This window comes from Phoca vitulina, unplaced genomic scaffold (genome assembly GCF_004348235.1).
Source record: "Phoca vitulina isolate PV1807 unplaced genomic scaffold, GSC_HSeal_1.0 scaffold23, whole genome shotgun sequence".
Taxonomy (NCBI): Eukaryota; Metazoa; Chordata; class Mammalia; order Carnivora; family Phocidae; genus Phoca; species Phoca vitulina.
The window spans coordinates 17,203,909-17,223,345 of record NW_022589726.1 but is presented as its reverse complement, the minus strand read 5'-3'; the positions used below and the strand labels follow the sequence as shown (position 1 = coordinate 17,223,345).

General features: G+C 53.1%; 1 protein-coding gene across 6 annotated transcripts; it reads right to left on the bottom strand.

Annotated features, from left to right (window-relative positions):
* Nucleotides 1-8,011: 8,011 nt before the first annotated feature.
* On the bottom strand, nt 8,012-18,757 carry SMUG1 (single-strand-selective monofunctional uracil-DNA glycosylase 1). Of its 6 annotated transcripts, none has more exons than XM_032420989.1 (6): nt 14,312-14,724; nt 13,029-13,171; nt 12,613-12,870; nt 10,529-10,830; nt 9,731-9,814; nt 8,012-9,483 (listed from the first exon to the last, which is right to left on the bottom strand). In XM_032420989.1, exons 4-6 carry the CDS (start codon nt 10,760-10,762, stop codon nt 8,956-8,958), a joined length of 846 nt encoding a protein of 281 aa, XP_032276880.1. In that variant the 5' UTR covers nt 10,763-10,830; nt 12,613-12,870; nt 13,029-13,171; nt 14,312-14,724; the 3' UTR covers nt 8,012-8,955. The 6 variants fall into 6 exon arrangements, with proteins under 6 accessions (XP_032276880.1, XP_032276881.1, XP_032276883.1 ...); XM_032420990.1 differs by lacking the exon at nt 14,312-14,724 and adding an exon at nt 13,358-13,621; XM_032420992.1 differs by lacking the exon at nt 13,029-13,171.
* Nucleotides 18,758-19,437: the final 680 nt, after the last annotated feature.

The following is a 19,437-nucleotide window of genomic DNA, read 5'->3' as shown; positions in this document are numbered from 1 at the left end:
TGCATGGGCACGTAGCATCTGGTAAATGGCAGCCTCCGTATGCTGAGAGGCCCAAGCCGGGATAAGAAAGAGAGCGGAGAGGGAGAGGAGACACCGGAGTCCGGTTCTGCACAAGAAACAAAATGGCTCTTCTTGCTTGCTCTGTCTCCCTCCTTAGAGGGGACTGGCCCTGCTCTGGTTCCTCAGGAAGGACCCCACTCTCCGGCCGACCCTCAGGAGAGCAGCAAACCTTGATGACATCACCTCTCTCTGGTACTCTGTGGACCCCCTGATGCCAAATGTGGCCATCCTCTCTGCCCCGCTCCTAAAGGGTGTAGGGAAGAATGGGTCTCTTCTGGTCATTCACTCCTGACTACTTCTGTCCACCATCATCCAGTAGCGCCTGGGCCCATCAAGCCCACCACACGCCCCACTTCTTACCCTATGCTCCCTTTCCCTCCTCTGCCCCTTCTTGCTGCTCCCAGTCATCAACCCCCATCAGCACCCATGTGGAGGCAGGCTGAGGGGTGGAGGCTGGCCTGGTGAGGCCAGACCGGCCAGGCCACAGGCCTCTGAGTCGCGGGGAGGGCAAGTGAGCTGCAGGGGAAGGCTGTGGGAGCGGGAGGGTGCAGAGGCCACGGGGGCAAGGAAACCGAAGCTGGGAGGAGCTGGGGATCCCGAGAGAAGCCGAGACGGCACCGGCCAGGAAAAGGGGGTCACAGAGGCAGAAATGGGGAGAGAAGCCAAAGGTGACAGATGGCGGGAGCCGGAGACAGGAGGTGCAACAGAGAGTCAGACACCCAGAGAGCGAGAGACAGACTGCGGGCGAGGCAGGGAGGGAGTCGAGTCGGCCCCGCCGAGAGAGCCGGGCAGACAGGCGGCCAGCCCGGGCGCGCGGGCGGCGGGGACCAGGCAGACAAAGAGAGGCGCGCCGAGCCGCGGGCAGCCGCGGAGGGGAGCGGCGCGCACCGACGGAGCAGAGGGCCGCCGAGCCGGCCAGGGGGGCGCGGAGCCGAGGCGGCGGCGCGGGCGCGGGCGCGGGCGGGCGCAGCGGGGCGGGGCGGGCGCCGGGAGCCGGCTCGTAAAAGCCGCGCGGAGCGGGGAAATTGCCGCCGGAATCGCTGAGCTCCGCAAAACGTCGCCCGCGCGGCCCGCCGCCGCGCCCGCTCCAATCTCCAGCCTCATCGCCGCGCGGGCTGGTTATGCATTTAAATGTTATTTAATTGGATTGCGGAGGAGCTGGGGGCCAGAGCAGCCCCCCCCCCGCCCCCGCCCCGCACGCTCCGCACGCCCGGGCTGCTCGCCTCCTCCGCAAATCTGTTTTCCGAGTCACAGATTGCAGCGCACCCCCTCCCCAGCCCCTCCCCCCGCCCCGACGGCTCCCCTTCGCGTCTGGGCTCCCTCTCCCGTCCCCCCCCGCAAACGGAGCCAGAGGACGCTCAGAAAGACACAAGTCCCCTGAAGAGGCACGGAAGCACAGACACACAAAGACACGACAGCAGCAAAAATGGGTCACACCAAATTACACAAGTGTCCCCTCTGGAAGATTAAAAAAATGCGGAGACAAAAAAGACCCCATGGATCACAAAAGTATACAAATGCACGGATACACTGGAGACCCACACTCCAGAGGGCACACATCACCCTGGCCCTTGGAATGGTTCTTACCAAGTGACACTGCCACACAGGAACAAGATTGCGCTCAGTGACCTCCCAGGGTGACACACAGACCCTCCTCAAAGTGAGGTAAGGAGTCAAACACACATTCAATCTCACACTCAGAGCAATGCCATCACACCTCCAGTTGCTTGACTGTGTGTCTTTCCAGGGGTGGAAGGCAAACCCTTCCTCCAGAGAGACATCTCGTTCTCTCAGGCCACAGCAGAAGGCATCACCAGATGGGGTCCTGAGAGCAACTGCATCAGTCATCAAATCTCTTAAAACTGAACCAAGAAACAAACAAACCTGAGCCAAAGTTACAACAGGTAGGCTTGAGGGTAGACACCAGGAAGGCCTTCCTAAAAACACAAAGTTTGAGATCCCAAGAGGTGAGGCCCGGCATGTGTGTGAGGCTGGGCTTCTCTCCTATCCATAGGAGACCTATTTTTGCAGCCTGGACTAGGAGTTAGCACCATCAAGGTAGATGGAAGGACAGAATGACCTGCTGAGCATGTCCTCCACACACTCCCAACCAGCAGACAGGAAATTGCTGGCCTGAAATGATCAGGGTCAAGCTGCTTCAATTAATGAAAATGGAAATGGCAACCCAGCTTGGCACAGGCCACTGTGAAGGACTGTTCTGGGCTCTCAGCCACCCCCTCTGCAAGCTTGGCCTAGAGACTGACATGGGGTGGAGATCCTTGAGCGGGATCTAGGGGCAGAAGAAGGGGCAAGAAGATATGCAGGAACATTCTATTGCAGTTGTTTTGGACAGAATAAGGGTCAAAAGAGGGAGGGAGAGAAAAAAGGGAGAGAAACTTCCCCCAAATACATTACAATTCAACCTTGACTGGTAAGCTTGGGCTTAGGCCAGGTTGGCATTAAGGCCTCTGAAGGAGAAAGCAATTCAGCTTCCCCTAAAGCAATTTATTTCTGTATCACCTGATGGTCATAGCTGGGAAGTTTATCCATGTGTCTAACCTCAGTGTCTCACACTTCATTTGAGATTGTTTCCTTCTTTGGGGCATTAGTTAAAAATAGAAACCAAAACAGCTGGCCTACATCCTCCTAAATAAGAATATTTGAAGAGTCAAGGGATGCCTGGGTGGCTCAGTCGGTTAAGCGTCAGCCTTCGGCTCAGGTCATGATCCCAGGGTCCTGGGATTGGGTCCTGCATCAGGGCTCCCTGCTCAGCGGGGAGCCTGCTTCTCCCTCTCCCTCTGCCTGCCGCTCCCCCTGCTTGTGCTCTCTCTCTGTCAAATAAATAAATAAAATCTTAAAAAAAAAAAAGAATATTTGAAGAGTCAAGACTTAGTCTGGCTGGGCCACAATCGCCATTCCCTTCATTCCACTCATGTTCTCTGCCCAGCTATGCCCAGGCTGGGGTTCTGGTCTTTCTTGCTCCAGCACCCGGACAGCCCCTGACACAGCCTCCTGCACTTTTCCATCCCAAAGGTTCATGGAACAAGAGATCAAAGTAGAGGCTCCCACAGAGGCACGCCCAGCCCCGAGTTGTGCCACAGGGGTCCCCTCTGCGGAGGTGGCAAGACAGCAAGTGATGCGGGAGCCGGGCAGGCACCACCCTCCCTTACAGGCACATGCACCTCTTGCCCACAGTCGGAGGGCTAATCACCTCCTCAGTCAGTGTGCCCAGAGCGCTGTGTTTAGAAGTTGTTCACAACACGTTTGCCTTTTGATTATAATTATATCCCTATATCTCCCAGCACCGGGCAATGAGCAACGTGAGGACAAAGAATTATCGCAGTCACCTCTGTCACTCCCTACCATGCATAGCATGGGGACTGGCACACAGCCGACATTAATAGATGTTTGTTGAATTGAGAAAGGAAAGTGAAAGACCACACGGTGGTCAAACCCAAGACTCCATCTTCTTTTACACCATCCTGTTTCAGTAAGAAAAAAAAAAAAAGAGTAGGAGGAGTCTTTTTCTTCCTCAACACACTCCAACCTTCAGTCTCAGAAGCACCCTGACCCAAGCACACTTGGCCTCTACCACCGACTACGTGCGTATATGTATGGGTGTGTGTGTGCGTGCACATGTGTTAGAGTGGAAGCCCCCATCACTCCTCTGAACCAGAATTTCAGTCACCATCACTGGACAAAAGCAACAAACTCTGGGGACACTTAGGTTACTTGGATCGGCACCTTGGGGTAGATCTCTAAAACCAGATTCACGCATTACTTGCGTGTTCGTCCTGAACACTTACTTTGTGCCAGGTGTTGGGTTACATCCTGGGGAAGGGAATAGAAGGGACCCTCTCCTTGCCCTCAAGGCACCCAGTGCAATCCTGCCTTAACTTACTTGGCTGCACATCGGTAGCACAAAGAGAAAAAGAGAGACCAGGCTGCACTGCAGACTTCCCAAATCAAAATCCCTTAAAGTGGAACTCAGACACGTGCCTTTTTTAAAACCTCCACAGGTGAATTCTGATTCACAGGCAGGGTTGTAAGCTACTGATCTCTTGATGAGTGCTACCCAATAGAACTTCCTGCAATGATGAAATGTTCCATATCTGTGGTGTATGTGTGGCTATTGAGCACTTGAGACATGGCCAGTGACTGCGGAATTGAATTTTTAATCTTCATTAACTTAAATTTTATTTTTTTAAAAGATTTTATTTTATTATTTATTTGACAGAGAGAGAGACAGCGAGAGAGGGGACACAAGCAGGGGGAGTGGGAGAGGGAGAATCAGGCTCCCCGCTAAGCGGGGAGCCCGATGCAGGGCTTGATCCCAGGACCCTGGGTTCATGACCCGAGCCAAAGGCAGACGCCCAACGACTGAGCCACCCAGGCGCCCTAAATTAAATTTTTTTTTAAGATTTTATTTATTTATTTGTGAGAGAGAGAGAGAGAAAGCAAAAGCAGAAGGGAGGGAGGGGCAGAGGGAGAAGAAGACTCCCCACTAAGCAGGGAGTCCAACATGGGGCTCGATCCCAGGGACGCTGAAATCATGACCTGAGCGGAAGTCAGAAGCTTAACCGAATGAGCCACCCAGGCGCCCCATTGACTTAAACAGCCACACATGGCTAGTGGCTACTAGATCAGACCACAAAACTCTAGACGATCCCAAATCACTTCAATTTGGCTTTAAAATACTTCTCACAATACTGTTTTGTAGCAGTTCAAGTCCCCATTCCCTTTAGCTCAATAGAAAACAACGAGCTTCCCCTCCCTACAGACACTCTCATTTGCACTGAAAAAAACTGCTCTAGAATGAATTGGGGGGTATAGCGGCCTGTCAGGGGGATTAAGCCCTATCAGGTAGCTAAGCCACACCACCACTCTACCTGCCAGACTGGAGGAAAGGCACTCCTGACTACCCTCTTTTGTTAGAGGCTGGCATTGGTGGGGGACAGGAAAAACAGTGACATGACTTGAGATGCCTGTTATGAGCCAAATGGTGTCTCCCAATCCCCCAAATTCATGGTTTTTTTTTTAACGTTTCTTTTTTTTTTTTTTAAGATTTTATTTATTTATTTGACAGAAAGAGAGAGAGAGAACAAGTAGGCAGAGAGGCAGGCAGAGGCAGAGGGAAAAGCAGGCTCCCCACTGAGCGGGGAGCCCGATGTGGGGCTCCATCCCAGGACCCTGGGATCACGACCTGAGCCGAAGGCAGAGGCTTAACCGACTGAGCCACCCAGGTGCCCCCCCCAAATTCATGTTAAAACCCTAACCCCCAACGTGACTTTATTTGGAGAAAGGGCCTTTAAAGAAGTAACTAAGGGGCGCCCGGGTGGCTCAGTCGGTTAAGCGTCTGCCTTAGGCCCAGGTCATGATCCCAGGGTCCTGGGATTGAATCCCACATCGGGCTCCCTGCTCAGTGGGGATCCTGCGTCTCCCTCTCCCTCTGCAGCTCCCCCTGCTTGTGCTCTCACACACACACACTCTCTCTCACATACACTCGCTCTCTCAAATAAATGAATTAAAAATCTTAAAAAGAATAAAATAAAGAGGTATCTGAGGTTAAAAGAGGTCTTAAGGGTGGAACCCTAATCCACTGACTGGTGTCCTTGTAAGAAAAGAAATAGCAGGGAGACACAGAGAAAAGGCCATGGCAGGACACAGTGAGAAGGCAGCCGTCTACAGGCCGAGGAGAGAGGCCTCAGGGGAAACCAAACCTGCCGACAGCTGCCTCTTGGACTCCCAGCCTCAAGAACGCTGAGAAAATAAACGTGTTGTTTAAGCTACCCTGTGTGTGGTATTTTGGTTATGGCAGCCCTGGCAGACTACTAGAGTGCCCTTAGAAAAAGGCAGGCCCGAACCCTAATCAGCCCCTTGCAGGACAAGATGTACCCCAAGACGACAGCTCTACTAGAAGCCAGATCCAGCAGTGACTCTGCTGGCACCTAGGTCTTCCGGCCACCATCCTGGTCACTACCGTTCTAGTGCCCCCGTGTGCTGCCCGACCCTACCCCAGCTCACGAGTCTGGCCCCCAATTCTAGGCTTTCACCTAGACTGTGCTGTCCCACCAGGACACCTTCCCTATAATCGCCTTGCCGTTCCCTTCTTGACCCCATTGCACCTACCTGCCTCCTGTAGGGCCTTCCCCTTCAGCCCCATCTGTTGGGTGTTTTAAGTGTGTGTGTTCTGTGCATCTCACTTTCCCCACTGGACTTCAAATGCTCAAAGATTGGTCTGGCATTCAAGATCCTTCACAAGATGGCTCCAACTTACCTCTCTAGCTTTTCCTCCCAAGCGGGCAAAGTCAGTGCTCACCCACTTGCCACCCCTTGAACATAATGATGTTCTCCAGAACTCCCAGTCTCTAAGGCCGCCCGAAATGCCACCTCCCCGGAGAGCCTTCTCTACCTCGGCTAAATGCAGAGGGGCACAATGACTTCCCTCTCTGTGCACTTATCCCAGTGTCTCATCTAGGGCCCTGCACCAGGGAGGAAAGGAGTCTAAGGTGTGTGTGTGGCGGGGGGGTGGGGGAGTAGGGGTGCAAAGCTGCAATGCCATTCCGATGCTAACTCCCCAGAGTCAGCACACTCTCCACGGGTTTAAGGGCACCGTCCCCAACAAGACCGCCCTCGCTTCAGATGCCAGCTCCAAGTTCAGGGGTCCCCAGGCCACCTATACTTCTAACTGGCTACAAATTCAGGGGTTCCCGTGACCCCCTCAGGTTCGGTAATTCACTAGAATGACTGACAGAACTCAGGAAAGCACTTCCTTAGAACCACAGTTTTATTATACAGGATACAAATCAGGCCCAGCCAAACAGAGATACAAGAGGCAGGGTCCGAGAGGGTTTCCAAACCCAGCTGCTAGGTACTTCCCCGCAGAAAGGGGACACAGCGCCCGGCTGTTGCACCCATGCATTCACCACCCAGGAGGCTGGCCAAAGTCTGTGTCAAGTTCTCATTAGGGTTTCATTACCTAGGTATTATTGATTGACATCACTGACCACATGGTTGAATTCGATCTCCAGCCCCCACCCCCACCCTCAGTTCAGGCTGGTATCACCTGGCTCATAGCCCCAACCCTCTAATCAAATGGTTGGCCTTTCCGGCATAGTCCTGGTCCAGAGGCAAGCATAAACTCAGGTGTGTGGTCTGAGGGGCCCTCCGTGAATAACAAAGACACTCCTATCACTTGGGAAATTCCAAGGATTTAGACACTTCCTTCCCAAGAACCAATGACAAAAGCCAGTCAAATTCTTCATTATACAAATGGGGGACACTTACACTAAAAAGACTTTCTTTTTTTTTTAAGTTTATCTTAACATATATATTTTTTAGTAATCTCTACACCCAACATGGGGCTCCAACTCACAACCCCATATCAAGTCTCATGCTCCTCTGAGCCAGTCTCCCCTATACTAAAAATCTTATTAATTTTGAAAGATGGAGATGATGTGTCCCAGGAGATAGAATCCAACCACGTGTTCCTCATTAAGATGGTCTCAAGACCCACTCTACTCCCAACTTGGTTCACCTTCCCAGCCCTATTAAAGGGGCACATCAACCAGTCATCCAGCAGACACAAGAAATGAGTTAGGTGGAGCTAGCGTGCTCCCATCCACCCATCAGCTGCTCCCCACAGGGCCCTGAGCAGCAGACAAACCCCTGACTGAGACCCTTAAGCTATGGTAAGACAATTAGAGGTCTGTTTACATCATCTCCCCAGATACCCAGAAGAACCCTTTGCAACAGTGAAGAGCTAAGAGAAGGGAAAAATCTAAACCACCCCTTCCATCTCTGACATGCAGGAGGGAAAAAAGGACCCACACGAAAGGGTTTAGGAGTTTTTCTTTTTCCTTTTAAAGATTGTATTTATTTATTTGACAGAGAGGGCACGAGTGGGGGGAGGGGCAGAGGGAAAGGGAGAGGGAGCAGCAGACTCCCCGCTGAGTGGGGAACCTGAGAGATCATGACCTGCGCCAAAGGCAGGCGCTTAAGCAACTGAGCCACCTATACACCCCGGTTTAGGCGTTTTTAATGCTTGGACTGAAAAATCACAGGCTGCGTTTTTCATAAAGTTACTGGTCCACCTCTGGCAGGGCAAGGACTGCCCCTCACCCAGCAAGGTCCTGGAGTGGGGGCGCTCCCTCTGTAGTGTGGTACAACGACGCCCCAACCAAGAGGCAAAAAAGCAAGAAGGATAAGGAGCACCTGCCAGGCAGGACGCAAGGCACTTCCAAGTGTTATCGCACTTAATCCCCACCCCAACCCCATGAGGTAGGGATCCCCGTTTTACAGATGAGGATCTTGAGGCTTGGAGAGGTCCATCAAATCTGTCCAAAGTCATAAAGTTCACAAAGCCATGAAGCCTCAAAGCTGAGATGAAGAAAGCCAGGTCTTCTGGTCTTCCGCACTCTGCCACACTGAATTTTTTCTCTGATTCAGCCTCAGTCTCCCGTAAGAAGTTCACTCTTAGCATCCACAGCCTTCGCTTTGTCCTGGTCCCTGTGAGGAAAAGGCTCAGCTTGCAGGACGCTGTTCTAGGAGGATGGGTGGGGGTCCTGGCAGGATCTTTCCTCTAACACAGCAAATACGGCCCCAGAAGCTCGGGCCCGTCTCAGCTGAGCAGAGGCCCCGGCGCCAACAGTGAGGTAGCGCAGTTGGCAGACGCCCCGTCTCTGTGGACTCAGCTACCACAGGAGCAGGGGCCGTGCTCAAAGGAAGGGGAAGAATGCAGCCAGCGGACTAGTGTCAGACCTGCCACGGCAGGCCCCGGCAACCAGGGAGCCCAGAAGGCCCCTGTGGCTCCAGGCCAGGGGGCGTGTAGTCCTCTGCTTGCCCCGGGATGACCTGGGGGCCTCGAACATGTCCTGTGCCGGGCCACAGGGGCCCTCATTTCGTTAGCAGCGGCAGCAGCCCCAGCTCGTTCAGTCTCTCCTTGGCCGCTGCCTCCCAGCCCCTGTTGGCCTGTGGGCTCCGAGGGGAGGGGTGCAGAAGCCCCTCCACCTGGACCTCAGGCGTCAGGCCTGCCAGAGCCCGCCGCGCCCGCTGCTCCGCCAGGCGCCCCACTCCCACCACCAGCCGCACCCCTAGCAGCTGCACCTGCCTGCAGAGGGCCGCGTCACAGGCCCTAAGAAGCTCTTCTCGCTGCCTGGCAGGCAGCTCGGCGGGAGTGACGTTGCGCCCACTGGGAGTCAAGAAGAGCAAAGGACACAGATTGTGGACAAAACAGTGACGGAAGAAGACCTCGGGCTGTCCACAGAGGTTCCGGAAAAAGCCCCAGAACCGGGCACCGCTCACCTCCGACTGAGGGCACTCCAGTCCCAGCACTGGTCGCTTCGGGTGCTCTTGGGGTGGGGTCAACACAGGTCCCCCAACGCCCAACCAGTCCCGGACTACGCTCACTTCCCCAAAGGGCACCTGCCGGGAGGGAGAGAGACAGGAGGGTTTCAGTCTGGAGATCTGACACGTGGGTTCTGCACCAGCTGCACCCTCTAATACCCTCCATGAGGTTCCAGCCTGGACACCCCACCACTACCCCCACCCCCTTCACCCAAAGGCCTGAGACGAGGATTCTGGCCCTATGGTTTGATCCTGCCCATCTTTGTCCAATTTTTCACTGTGGACTGTAGTGCGCAAGAATCTGTTTGCTTCTATCCCCACTTGCCTTTGGAAGCAGAGAGAGAGAGCATATGGGAGTATCTGGCCCTCCACAGGATGTGATGGGTAGTATTGGGGGCAGACAGACGGTCTGAGACAGAAAGACAGCCAGGGTTAGAGGAGGCACAAAGACAGGACTGACCAGCGCTCTCTCGGTGCCCTCTCAGCCTGGAGCCTCAGGCTGTCATTTCCATCGATCATCATTGATCACCTTTCATCCCCCAGTCGGGGTCAATAAAAGCGATTGAGCCTCCTGCCCTGAAGCCTCTTCCCCTCCCCCATCTGCCAAGCACCCCCACTGAGGGGCATTCACTCATCCCAAGGTCTGAAAGGAAAGCAGGCAGGCCCCAGAGCCAGCTCTGTTTTGAGCCTCTCCTCAGCTAAGACACAGAAGCAGGACGGCTGAAAGCCCTGCATCTCTTCCATACCCACCCGTCAGCCAGTCTCCCCTGAGGAGCTGGCATTCCTGGTCCCTCTCCCGACCCCCACCACACTCTAGGGAAAGAGGAGATCCGGCAAGGTAAGGTAAGGATGGGGCGGGCGGAAGGAAGGGCTCGCAGAGGCAATTAGTGGACAAGCTCACAGGGGAAACGGAACTACCATTAATGTGCTTGGTTAACTCTGGGCTGCGAGGCCAGGAGAGTGTCTGAGACCACAGGAGCCAGCACGTGTATTGGGAGGGGATGAGGGGCCCATCCCCACACGGGGCCACAGCCAGGCACACGCTCCTCCCGCACTGCAGCACAGCCAAACATCCACCTTGGAGCCTCCCACTCCACCCACCAGGGGAAGCCAAACCCTTTACCCCAGTCTGGGCCATGCCAAAGGGCCCGGGGTTCATGCCCAGGAAGAGCACTTCCTTGGGGCCTTGGCAGTAGCGGGTCACATAGCTGTGGTGCGGCTCCCACGCATACTCCACAGGATTGTAGATGATGCCCACAGGCTCTGAGAACTGCAGCTGGCTCAGTTCAGCATTGAGCCGCAGCTCCTCCTCCAGGAAGCCCTCGGCCACGCTTCGAGGGCAAGGCTGGGGCTCCATCAGGGCACTGGCAGGCTCATGGAGGGGCCCCAGGGGATAAGCCTGGGGCACAGCCACGTCGCTACCACCTGGAAAAGAGAAGGACAGAGGCCCCATCAGCCTTCAGCCGTAGAGTGAGAGGGATCCAGGCTGGCCATGGCTGGCCCTTCCAGGGCTCAGAAGAGACCATCAGCCATCCCCTACCCTCTAGGTTTGACTGAGCTCATCTCAGTTCTTGGTGGTGAAGGGCCCTTTCACTGCCCACTTCAAGTATCCCTCCTCTTCCTATGTCACCTGGTGAGAATAACCCGTCATCTCCCACTCCAAACCTCCTTTCCATCAGGCTTAAGCCTTGAGTCACTAGTTCCTAGGCCATGCCAAGCACATGGGAGGTTTTCAATATATATTTACTGGTGGCAAACTTTCAGCACCTCTAATGTCATCCTTAATAAAACAAGCTCAGCCAGGATGGGCTGTGTCCTGGAAACCGATGTGCTGAAGAATGAGATGCAGGTGCACAGAGCCCAGAGACTAATTACAGAAGGCTAATTACAATTGCTTCCAGGTGGTGAGCAACTGCTCTGTGCCGGGTACACCTCATTGATCCTCATAACAACCCCATGAGGTGAGTGTTATTGCTCCCATGTTACAGGTGAGAAGACTGAGGCTTAGTAAGATCAAGCAACTTGCCCAGGGTCACGCAGTTAGCAAGTAATGAAGCTGGGATTTGAACCCAAACTATGTGACTCGAGGCTATGCTCTTAACCACCCACCTCATCTTGCCTGAAACGGTTCAATCAGCCACCCTGCAAATCCAACAACCCCCACAAGCCCAGCCCAACTTCTTGCCCACATTCAAGAATCCTCAGTGGTCAGCAGGATGATTACTGGACTCAGAATAGACCCTTACAAGCTATGTAACCATGGCCAGAGCCGCAGGTTTTCTCATCTAAATACTAGAATAATAATATCCACTCAATAATAGCAATATAAAGGATGGAATGAGATGTTGCATGTAAGTGGGGGTTGGGAGGCAAGGAGGAAGTGGAGAAGCAGAAGAGAAAGGGAAGAAGCTGGGAGGAGGCAGAGGGAGCACTCCAGCAAGTTCTGTAGCCAACAAAGACTATTCCTTCTCACAATTCCCATGCAAACCCAGTGTTCCAGCCTGACCATTCCACTCACTCTTTCAAAAATGCCTTTCCTACCCCAACTCCCAAAACTTTGCACATGCCATTTCTTCAAACCCAACCAAATACGCTCCTTAAGTCAACCAGGACTGTGACTCCTCTGCCTCTCCACACACCCAAACCATACCCATCCTTCGAGATGCAGCTCCAACAATCCCACTGGAAAGCCTGCCCTCCTTAGGACACTGTAGCCATGCAGTAACTTCCCAGCCCCACCCCACACAGGAGGTCTGGTGTGAGACCTGGGAATCTGTATTTTTTTTTTAAGATTTTATTTATTTATTTGACAGAGAGAGACACAGCGAGAGAAGGAACACAAGCAGGGGGAGCAGGAGAGGGAGAAGCAGGCTTCCCGCGGAGCAGGGAGCCCGATGTGGGGCTCGATCCCAGGACCCTGGGATCATGACCTGAGCCAAAGGCAGACGCTTAACGACTGAACCACCCAGGTGCCCCTGGGAATCTGTATTTTAAACAAGATTCCTCAGGTGATTCCAATGGTTGATGAAGGCTCAAACCACTGCATGTCACCATGGTTAGTGGTTTCTTCCCCAATTCACACCTTGCCTCCCTACCTAGACTTGAGCAGATCAGAAGCCAGGTCCTGTTCAACTTCCCTCTGTATCTTCAAGGTCCTAGCTTTAATTAGGTAGTCAACAAACACCCACTAGACTCTGTCCATCCTACCTTTCTCAATCCTCTTTAAAACGACCTTCTACCAAGGAGTCTTTCCCGATGGACTCCTCTCCATTTCTACAGCCGGAGTTCACTCAAGGCTCAGCTGCCCACTTTGCACTCCAATTGTTTCTGAGGGTTTGCCAGCCTCTGGGTGTGTTTCCATCATGTCTGGGCCTCCCATGGGGCAGGGACCAGGGTTCTTCTCCTTCATGGGACCTCAGGGTTGACAGAACAGCTTGATCCATCAACCTGTTCTCGGACCCTAGCCTAGGGCAAGTGGGAGAGAAAAAAAGTCAGGGCCAAACTTAGGAAACCCTTCTCCAGACCGATCTCAGAAGTCTTTTACTGCTTTGTCCAGATGGCTAACCAGGGCCAACTGGGCTCAAACAAAAGCCAAGAAGGGAGCCGTGGAGAACTCAAATTACCTCCGGGGCCCTTGCTTTGCACATCCCCATGTAGTGCCAATGTTAGTGGACTGGCTGCTCCAGCTCTGGGATCTCTCTCAAGTCTTAGGCTGAGCCTACCTTTGATCTTTAGAGACCTGTGCTGAAGATAGCAAGGCTGCAGGCTACAAAAAAAGAATGACAAGGCTTTATTCGCAGCGTTCCAGTTTCAAACCTAATCTGATAGCAAGAGACACAGTCTGGGTGTCTAAATCCACTTCTAATCCTGGTTTTGTCTCCAAGTTTCTCTTAAGCAAATCATTTAACTCTCCTCTCTATGAAATGAAAACCACAAATTCCATCCAACCTACCATCAACTGTTAACTCATTTATTTTTTTCAATATTTATGAGTCTCTTCCATGATGGGCACTGTGGTCGTCTCTGGACGAGGAAGAAATCCAAAATGAATAAAATGCAGGCCTGGCTCATAAACTACCGAGAGAGGACAGATAAACAACTATAATACACTGTGGTTTGAGCTTTAACATCCTAAACAATACACTATGAGAACCCAAAGGAGGCCTATCTAAAGCCACCAAGAACCAAAGACTTAAGAAACGTAGATACAGGGGTGCCTGGGTGGCTCAGTCGGTTAAGCGTCTGCTTTCGGCTCAGGTAATGATCCTGGGGTCCTAGGATTGGGCCCGCATCGGGCTCCCTGCTCAGTGGGGAGTCTGCTCCTCTCTCCCTCTGCCCCTCCCCCTGCTTGTGCTCTCTCTCAAATAAATAAATAAATTTTAAAAAAGAAAGAAACGTAGATACATTATAAATTACAGTGTCATACTAAGTGCAAAGGAAGCGGAGGGTGATCCAGCAATAAGTGTGGCCATCTAGGTTCTCTGACACTAAATCCTGGAAGTGAAGAAGGAATCAAAGACACTATCCATTCCCCTATCCCTTGGAGGCACTCCAGGAATCGACAGGGACAATCAGCAAATCCTTAGACTAACAGTAGTAGTGGTAGAACATGGACTCAAAAACACCACTTATCCCTTCTACTGGTTCTGAGAGGTCCGCCGGCTAAGGGTCCGTAAGAAATCTCCGGGTCCGCCCTCGGGCTCCGCCCAACGGGAAAACCACGTCCCCGCAGGCTCCCCGGGCCGATTCCGTGGGCTCGACTCTTCCTCTGCCGGCGCAAGCCCCAGACACAGCAAGGGTCCCCAAAGCATAAACATTCCTACTCCCCGCCCACGCCGCCCCACAACCCTAAGAGCCCCAACCCTGCCCCTCAAGACCCCAGGTTCCCAGGCTCCTACTTCCTCACCTGGTTCAGCTCTCCATCCGGTTTCCGGTTCCCTTCCCCACCCCCGGGCGCGGAGGACAGTGGGAGTCGTAGTCTACTTTGTTTAGGGAAAGAGATTGGCGTAGCCGCGGCAACTTCCGCCGGAAATACTCATATCCCCGGAAGGCGTGTTAAATTAACCCTAAGTGACTCTGGGGATTGTAGTTTAACCCTTACATCGGGGTAAAAAGCAAGAAAGCTTTAAGAGGCCAGGCTTAGTAAGGACCGCGGAGGTCCTGGCTTCTAGCTCTAAAGGGCAACACCCTTCCAAAAATTCATCGACAAGGCTTTTCCGAACAGGATTGCGAATCAAGGAACTTCAACCATCCCCAATCTCGAAACTCACCTGAGAGTATTAACAATGGCTAAAAGACCATTTCTAGTCCTCCTGCTGCCCCAAGGATAAGAGATCCCTCCTTTGCAGCCCTCCAAGGACTATATCTAGAACATCCACAGAGGCACTTCTGAAATCTCCTAACAACTCTTTAGTAATGGCTTTGAGACTCTTCCATCTCCCATTACTGCCCACACCTTTGTCTCCATGGCTTTCACATTTGACTTCTCTCCCTCCTCTGCCGTGCAGTCCACCCAGCCCTATAACCTCCCACCCTTCCCAATCCTTCCCCTCAAATACTTCCCTGAACATTCCTAACCCCATGGCTGCACCTAATAGTCCATTCCCTCCCAACTCCCTAACCCAAATCAATGTCCAGAGCTGTCCCACTCCTATTTTTTTTTTTTTTTAAGATTTTATTTATTTATTTGACAGAGAGCACAAGCAGGGGGAGCAGCAGAGGGAGAGGGAGAAGCCGGCTCCCCGCTGAGCAGGGAGCCGGATGCGGGGCTCCATCCCACGACCCTGGGATCATGACCTGAGCCGAAGGCAGACACCCAACAACTGAGCCACTCAGGCGCCCCCTCATTTTGTTCTTGTCCTCCATCTCGGTATATTTCTGTGTCCTAACTATAAGGTTAGTTTATATTTATTTATAAACTGGAAACTCCATAAGGCTAATTGCCTTCTGGATTCTTCCCACCTCCTGCACACCTCGGCACAGCCATGCCTGAGATCAGGAAGAAGCAAGGTCTCCCTACAGGTGGTAAAGAAGAAGACCAGCAAACCCTAGAACAGGAAAAAGTGAGAGAACAAGGATGCTAACCCCTTCCCAACCTTCCCCTGCTCTCCTACCAACAGACAAAAGCAGCATGAACCTTAGGGAAATGTGAGCAGCAGCTCTCTGACACCAAAGGTGAGAAACCACCCCCACCTTGCCAGACTTTGGAAACAGTGTTAATCATTCACCTCACAAAGTCTGTTATTTCCTGAGCTTGTGTTTGTGCCAGATTCTTTCCCTCTTTGTGTCTTTGCCTCTCCCTGCCTATGTAAATGTATCTCTATCCTTACTGTCTTATTTTGGGGGGTTTTGTTTTGTTTTGTTTTTTAAGTAGGCTCCATGCCCAGTGTGAGCCCAACACGGGCCTTGAACTCATGACCCTGAAATCAAGAGCTGAGCTGAGATCAAGAGTCTGAGGCTTAACTGACTGAGCCACCCAGATGCCCCCTATCCCTATTCTCTTGTATAGCTTTTTCTCTTTATCTGTGTATCTGTCTCCCTCTGTGTACATCTATCCCCGTGCCTCTGCTTCTTTCTCTGGAATGTCTGAAATAAGACTATCCCAGGCTTCTAGAACTGACTGCCCCCTCAGGCTCCTCTGTCTTCATAGATCTATGCATTTGTATGTTGCCGAACAAAAATTTGGGGGGGGGAGGCACACTGTTGTCATCTTATTACTTAAAAATTCTAGGAGCCTCCTGCTCAGCGGGAAGCCTGCTTCTCCCTCTTCCACCCCCTCTGCTTGTGTTCCCTCTCTTGCTGTGTCTCTCTCTGTCAAATAAATAAAATCTTTAAAAAAAAAAAAATTCTAGGAGCCTCACCATCCCTTGGGCAACCCTCCTGCCCATCCTACCCCTCTGCCACTTGCTTGCCAACCACTTCCAGGTTATCATCATGGCAGCCCCTCCACTTTCCAAGTCTGCTTCTGGTAAGAAAGTAATGAGTGAAATGAGTGGCAGGCAAGCAGAGATCCATAGGACCCTAACTCCCAATGTCAACTTCCAGGAAGAACTGTTTCTGTCCCCATAAGCCCATTTGTCCCAGGAGCCCAGAGATAGGAGGTCCCAACATAGGGAGAAACTGAGTCTTGGGCAACCCCACAGTGAGTCCCTATAGCTGACCTCAGTGGGGTCTGGGAGACTTCTCTGTCTAGGCCATGCTACTCCTCCCCACCTGGTGGGTCCTTCTCAGGGAAGATGGAAGTGAGAAATCCTGAAGTGGGGGTTGTTAGAAACAGAGACCCATAGATTTTCAAGAGGTAGCGCCTGAGATATGAAACTTGGCCTAGGCTGGGGCCCTCCCAACCTGTCTTGCCAGTGTCCCAGCCTCCTGGACCTCTGGGAAGGCTCCAAAGGCGGCTGACTGTCATTTATGGATAGAACTTACAGGGTAGGAGCAGAAGCAGACCTGTGGCCTGAACAGAGCTTAGAGAGTTGGGTCACTCCAGGCCTAGGTCAGGGCCCTCCGCTGCCCACCAGGCTGCTCCTGGGGCTGGAGCCCAGGCAGGAAGGGGTTAACCTGAGGGTTTGTTGTCCTTTGGTTTCTGCGAGCAGCCGAGGCTGTGTTGGGCCACGAGCGCCATCTATCGGCCTCTGGTGATCCTAGCTCTGACTCCCAGCTCACCGGCTCTCAGGCAGATCTTTCAGCCCTTCCCCTGCCTCCATGCTCCCAGGGTAGAGAGGGGAGTTGTCTAGCTGCAGTAGATACTGGGCATTGGAAAAGGTGAGGGCCATGTTTCCCTCTCCCCAAGTACCAGACGTGACCCTTGGTAGCTCCTGCCACCTCTGCGCTAGGGAACCCCAAAGGGCTTCTGGTGTTTGCCTCTCAGGGTAGCCATATCCCCAGCTCCACCACACTGGGCACTTTCTGTCTCTCAGCCCAGTAAACATTAAAAGAGCATGGGAGAGGAGAGGTGGCGTGGCGGAGGCCTTTAGAGTGTGGTCTTGGGACTCAGACCGCCTGGATTTGAATCCCAGCTTTGCCACTTACTAGCAGTGACCTTGGGCACGTTACTTAACTTCTCTGTGCCTCGGTTAGCTCAATTGTAAAATGGGATAATCACTGTAAACCATCTCTTCTTTTGTGATAATTAAATGACTTAGTTACACAGGTGCTCAGTACAGTGCCTAGCACAGAATAGTGCTCCATAAAGGTTAGTTATTGTTATTATGAGCATGTGTCAGGTTCTCAGGCAGACGCTAGTCTGAGAACCCAAGATCCAGACCACAGAGCCATATCAGACACACAAACACAGAGGACAAGACTGCGCAACACATCCCTGGAGATTTCCACAAAGACAGTGACCCTTATGCACAGGTCTAGGGGCCAGAAGTTTAGGATTGCAAGGGAAGTTTCAGGTCTCCAAGATCAGCAGGAAATTGGATGAGAAGGTCAGAGAAAGGAAGAACTTGAGGTAAAGATGTAGGATGGAAAAGCACAAGAAAGAGGTATTAACAGGCTCTTAAAAGGACCCTGATTTAGGGAAGTGGAGAGAGGTCCCTGATGTGTGGGGCGAGCAAGGGCCACCGCATCCCATAACATGTCTTCCTTGGTACAGGCACAAAAGTCTCAAGGTTTGATCAGGCTTCCCAGTCCTCCAAAGAATCGAAGCCCAATCCCAGCTCTGTGAGGGCCTTAACCCTCAATGTTTTTCCCCAGCCCGGTGGGGAGGTGACTCACAGAGGGAGAAAGCTATCTGCAGGTCCCACACGTCTGGCTCGCACCTCCCTCCCAGAACTGGAGAACCAAGGAAGCTGTGGGTGCATCCATCAGTGTCTTAACAGGTTCAGCCATGTCCCTGTCCCTGTGTCTTCTGTATCTCTGCCTTCCTCTACCTCACTGGCAAATAGGTACAGAGGCTACTTCTCCAAGGGGCGAGCTGAGGGGCAGCGTGACAGCCTCTCAGATAAGACAGAAAGGCAGAGCCAGTGGGGTCTCTGGTCAGTCTCACCACCTCCCACCCCCCCCATCTCAGCCCCAAGGCAGCACAGACCAGCTTTATGGATTGATGGCCACTTAACTGAAGGCGGGTGACCGCTTCCACGTCTCTCCAACTCAGGTGTTCTCCCTGTCCTGGGGCCTGGACGCCTGGGTCCCCAGGAGAGGGGCAGGACAGGCTGGATGGGCGGATTTGCATCGCTTACTTGGGAAGCAATTATCGGCGGAGCTGTCAGCGCCGCGCGGCTCTCTCCTCACTAATCGGATTTCCCCAGAGCCCCGGGCTGGGGGGCGCTGAGTAATTTGGCTTGATGCAGTGGTGGGAGATGTCGGGGCCGGGAGGCCGGACAATCCGTCTGCGTGGTGTTCGAGTTGTCCAGAGCAATTATCCTGAGGAGACCACACAGACATCAGGCGGACAGCCAGCCAAGGGGACTCGACTGATCCCCAAGTCCTGCGGCAGGACTTGTGGCCGAGTGGGAGGAGCCTCTCCCACACGTGGAGCCAAATTAAACAACTGAGAAGAGGAGTCAAGAGGAATCTGGGAGAAGGGCCACATAGCCCAGTGGGAAGGGGACCCAAGATACCAGCTTCCAGCCTACCCACCGTCCAGGCCCTGCCCTGCCCTGCACCCCCAGCGCACCAACAACAGCAGGGACCTGACCAAGGATGAGTCTTCCATCCTCGCTTCTCCCGCTGCAGTGCTCCCAGACCACGCTTTCCCTGCCCTTGTCTCTGGCTCTGTCACTTGCCTTCTCTCGTCCCCACAGCCCTTTTGAGCCTGTCCCCTCCTTCCACCCATGCTGCCCAGCTCCCTCTCTCCCCAGGTTTGCACTGGACGGCTGAGCCCTCTCTCTGCCTCTGTCTTCCATTTCACACCTTTCAGGGTAGTGATAAGGGTGATGACAACAACGAACCTTGACTGAGTTCTCCTCCTCCACCAGACACCACCCGAGGTACTTTCTGTGGGCTCTTCCATCTGCTCCTCAGAGTAGCACTGTGAGGGCCAGACTCCATGTCCCCATGTACCGATGAGGACACAGCCGCTGACGGAAC

Bases quoted from the DNA above. Each gene is read 5' to 3' on its own strand.
- SMUG1 (XM_032420994.1), bottom strand. From the start codon at position 10,762: ATGGAGCCCCAGCCTTGCCCTCGAAGCGTGGCCGAGGGCTTCCTGGAG. The intron at 9,815-10,528 runs GTAAAGGGTTTG...TTTCTGTCTCAG, and splicing joins TTGGCATGGCCCAGACTGGG to ACCGTCTGTCTGCCCCCAAT. The intron at 9,484-9,730 runs GCAAGTGGGGAT...CCCTCCCGGCAG, and splicing joins CTCTCTCTCTGCTTCCAAAG to GTGCCCTTTGGGGAAGTGAG.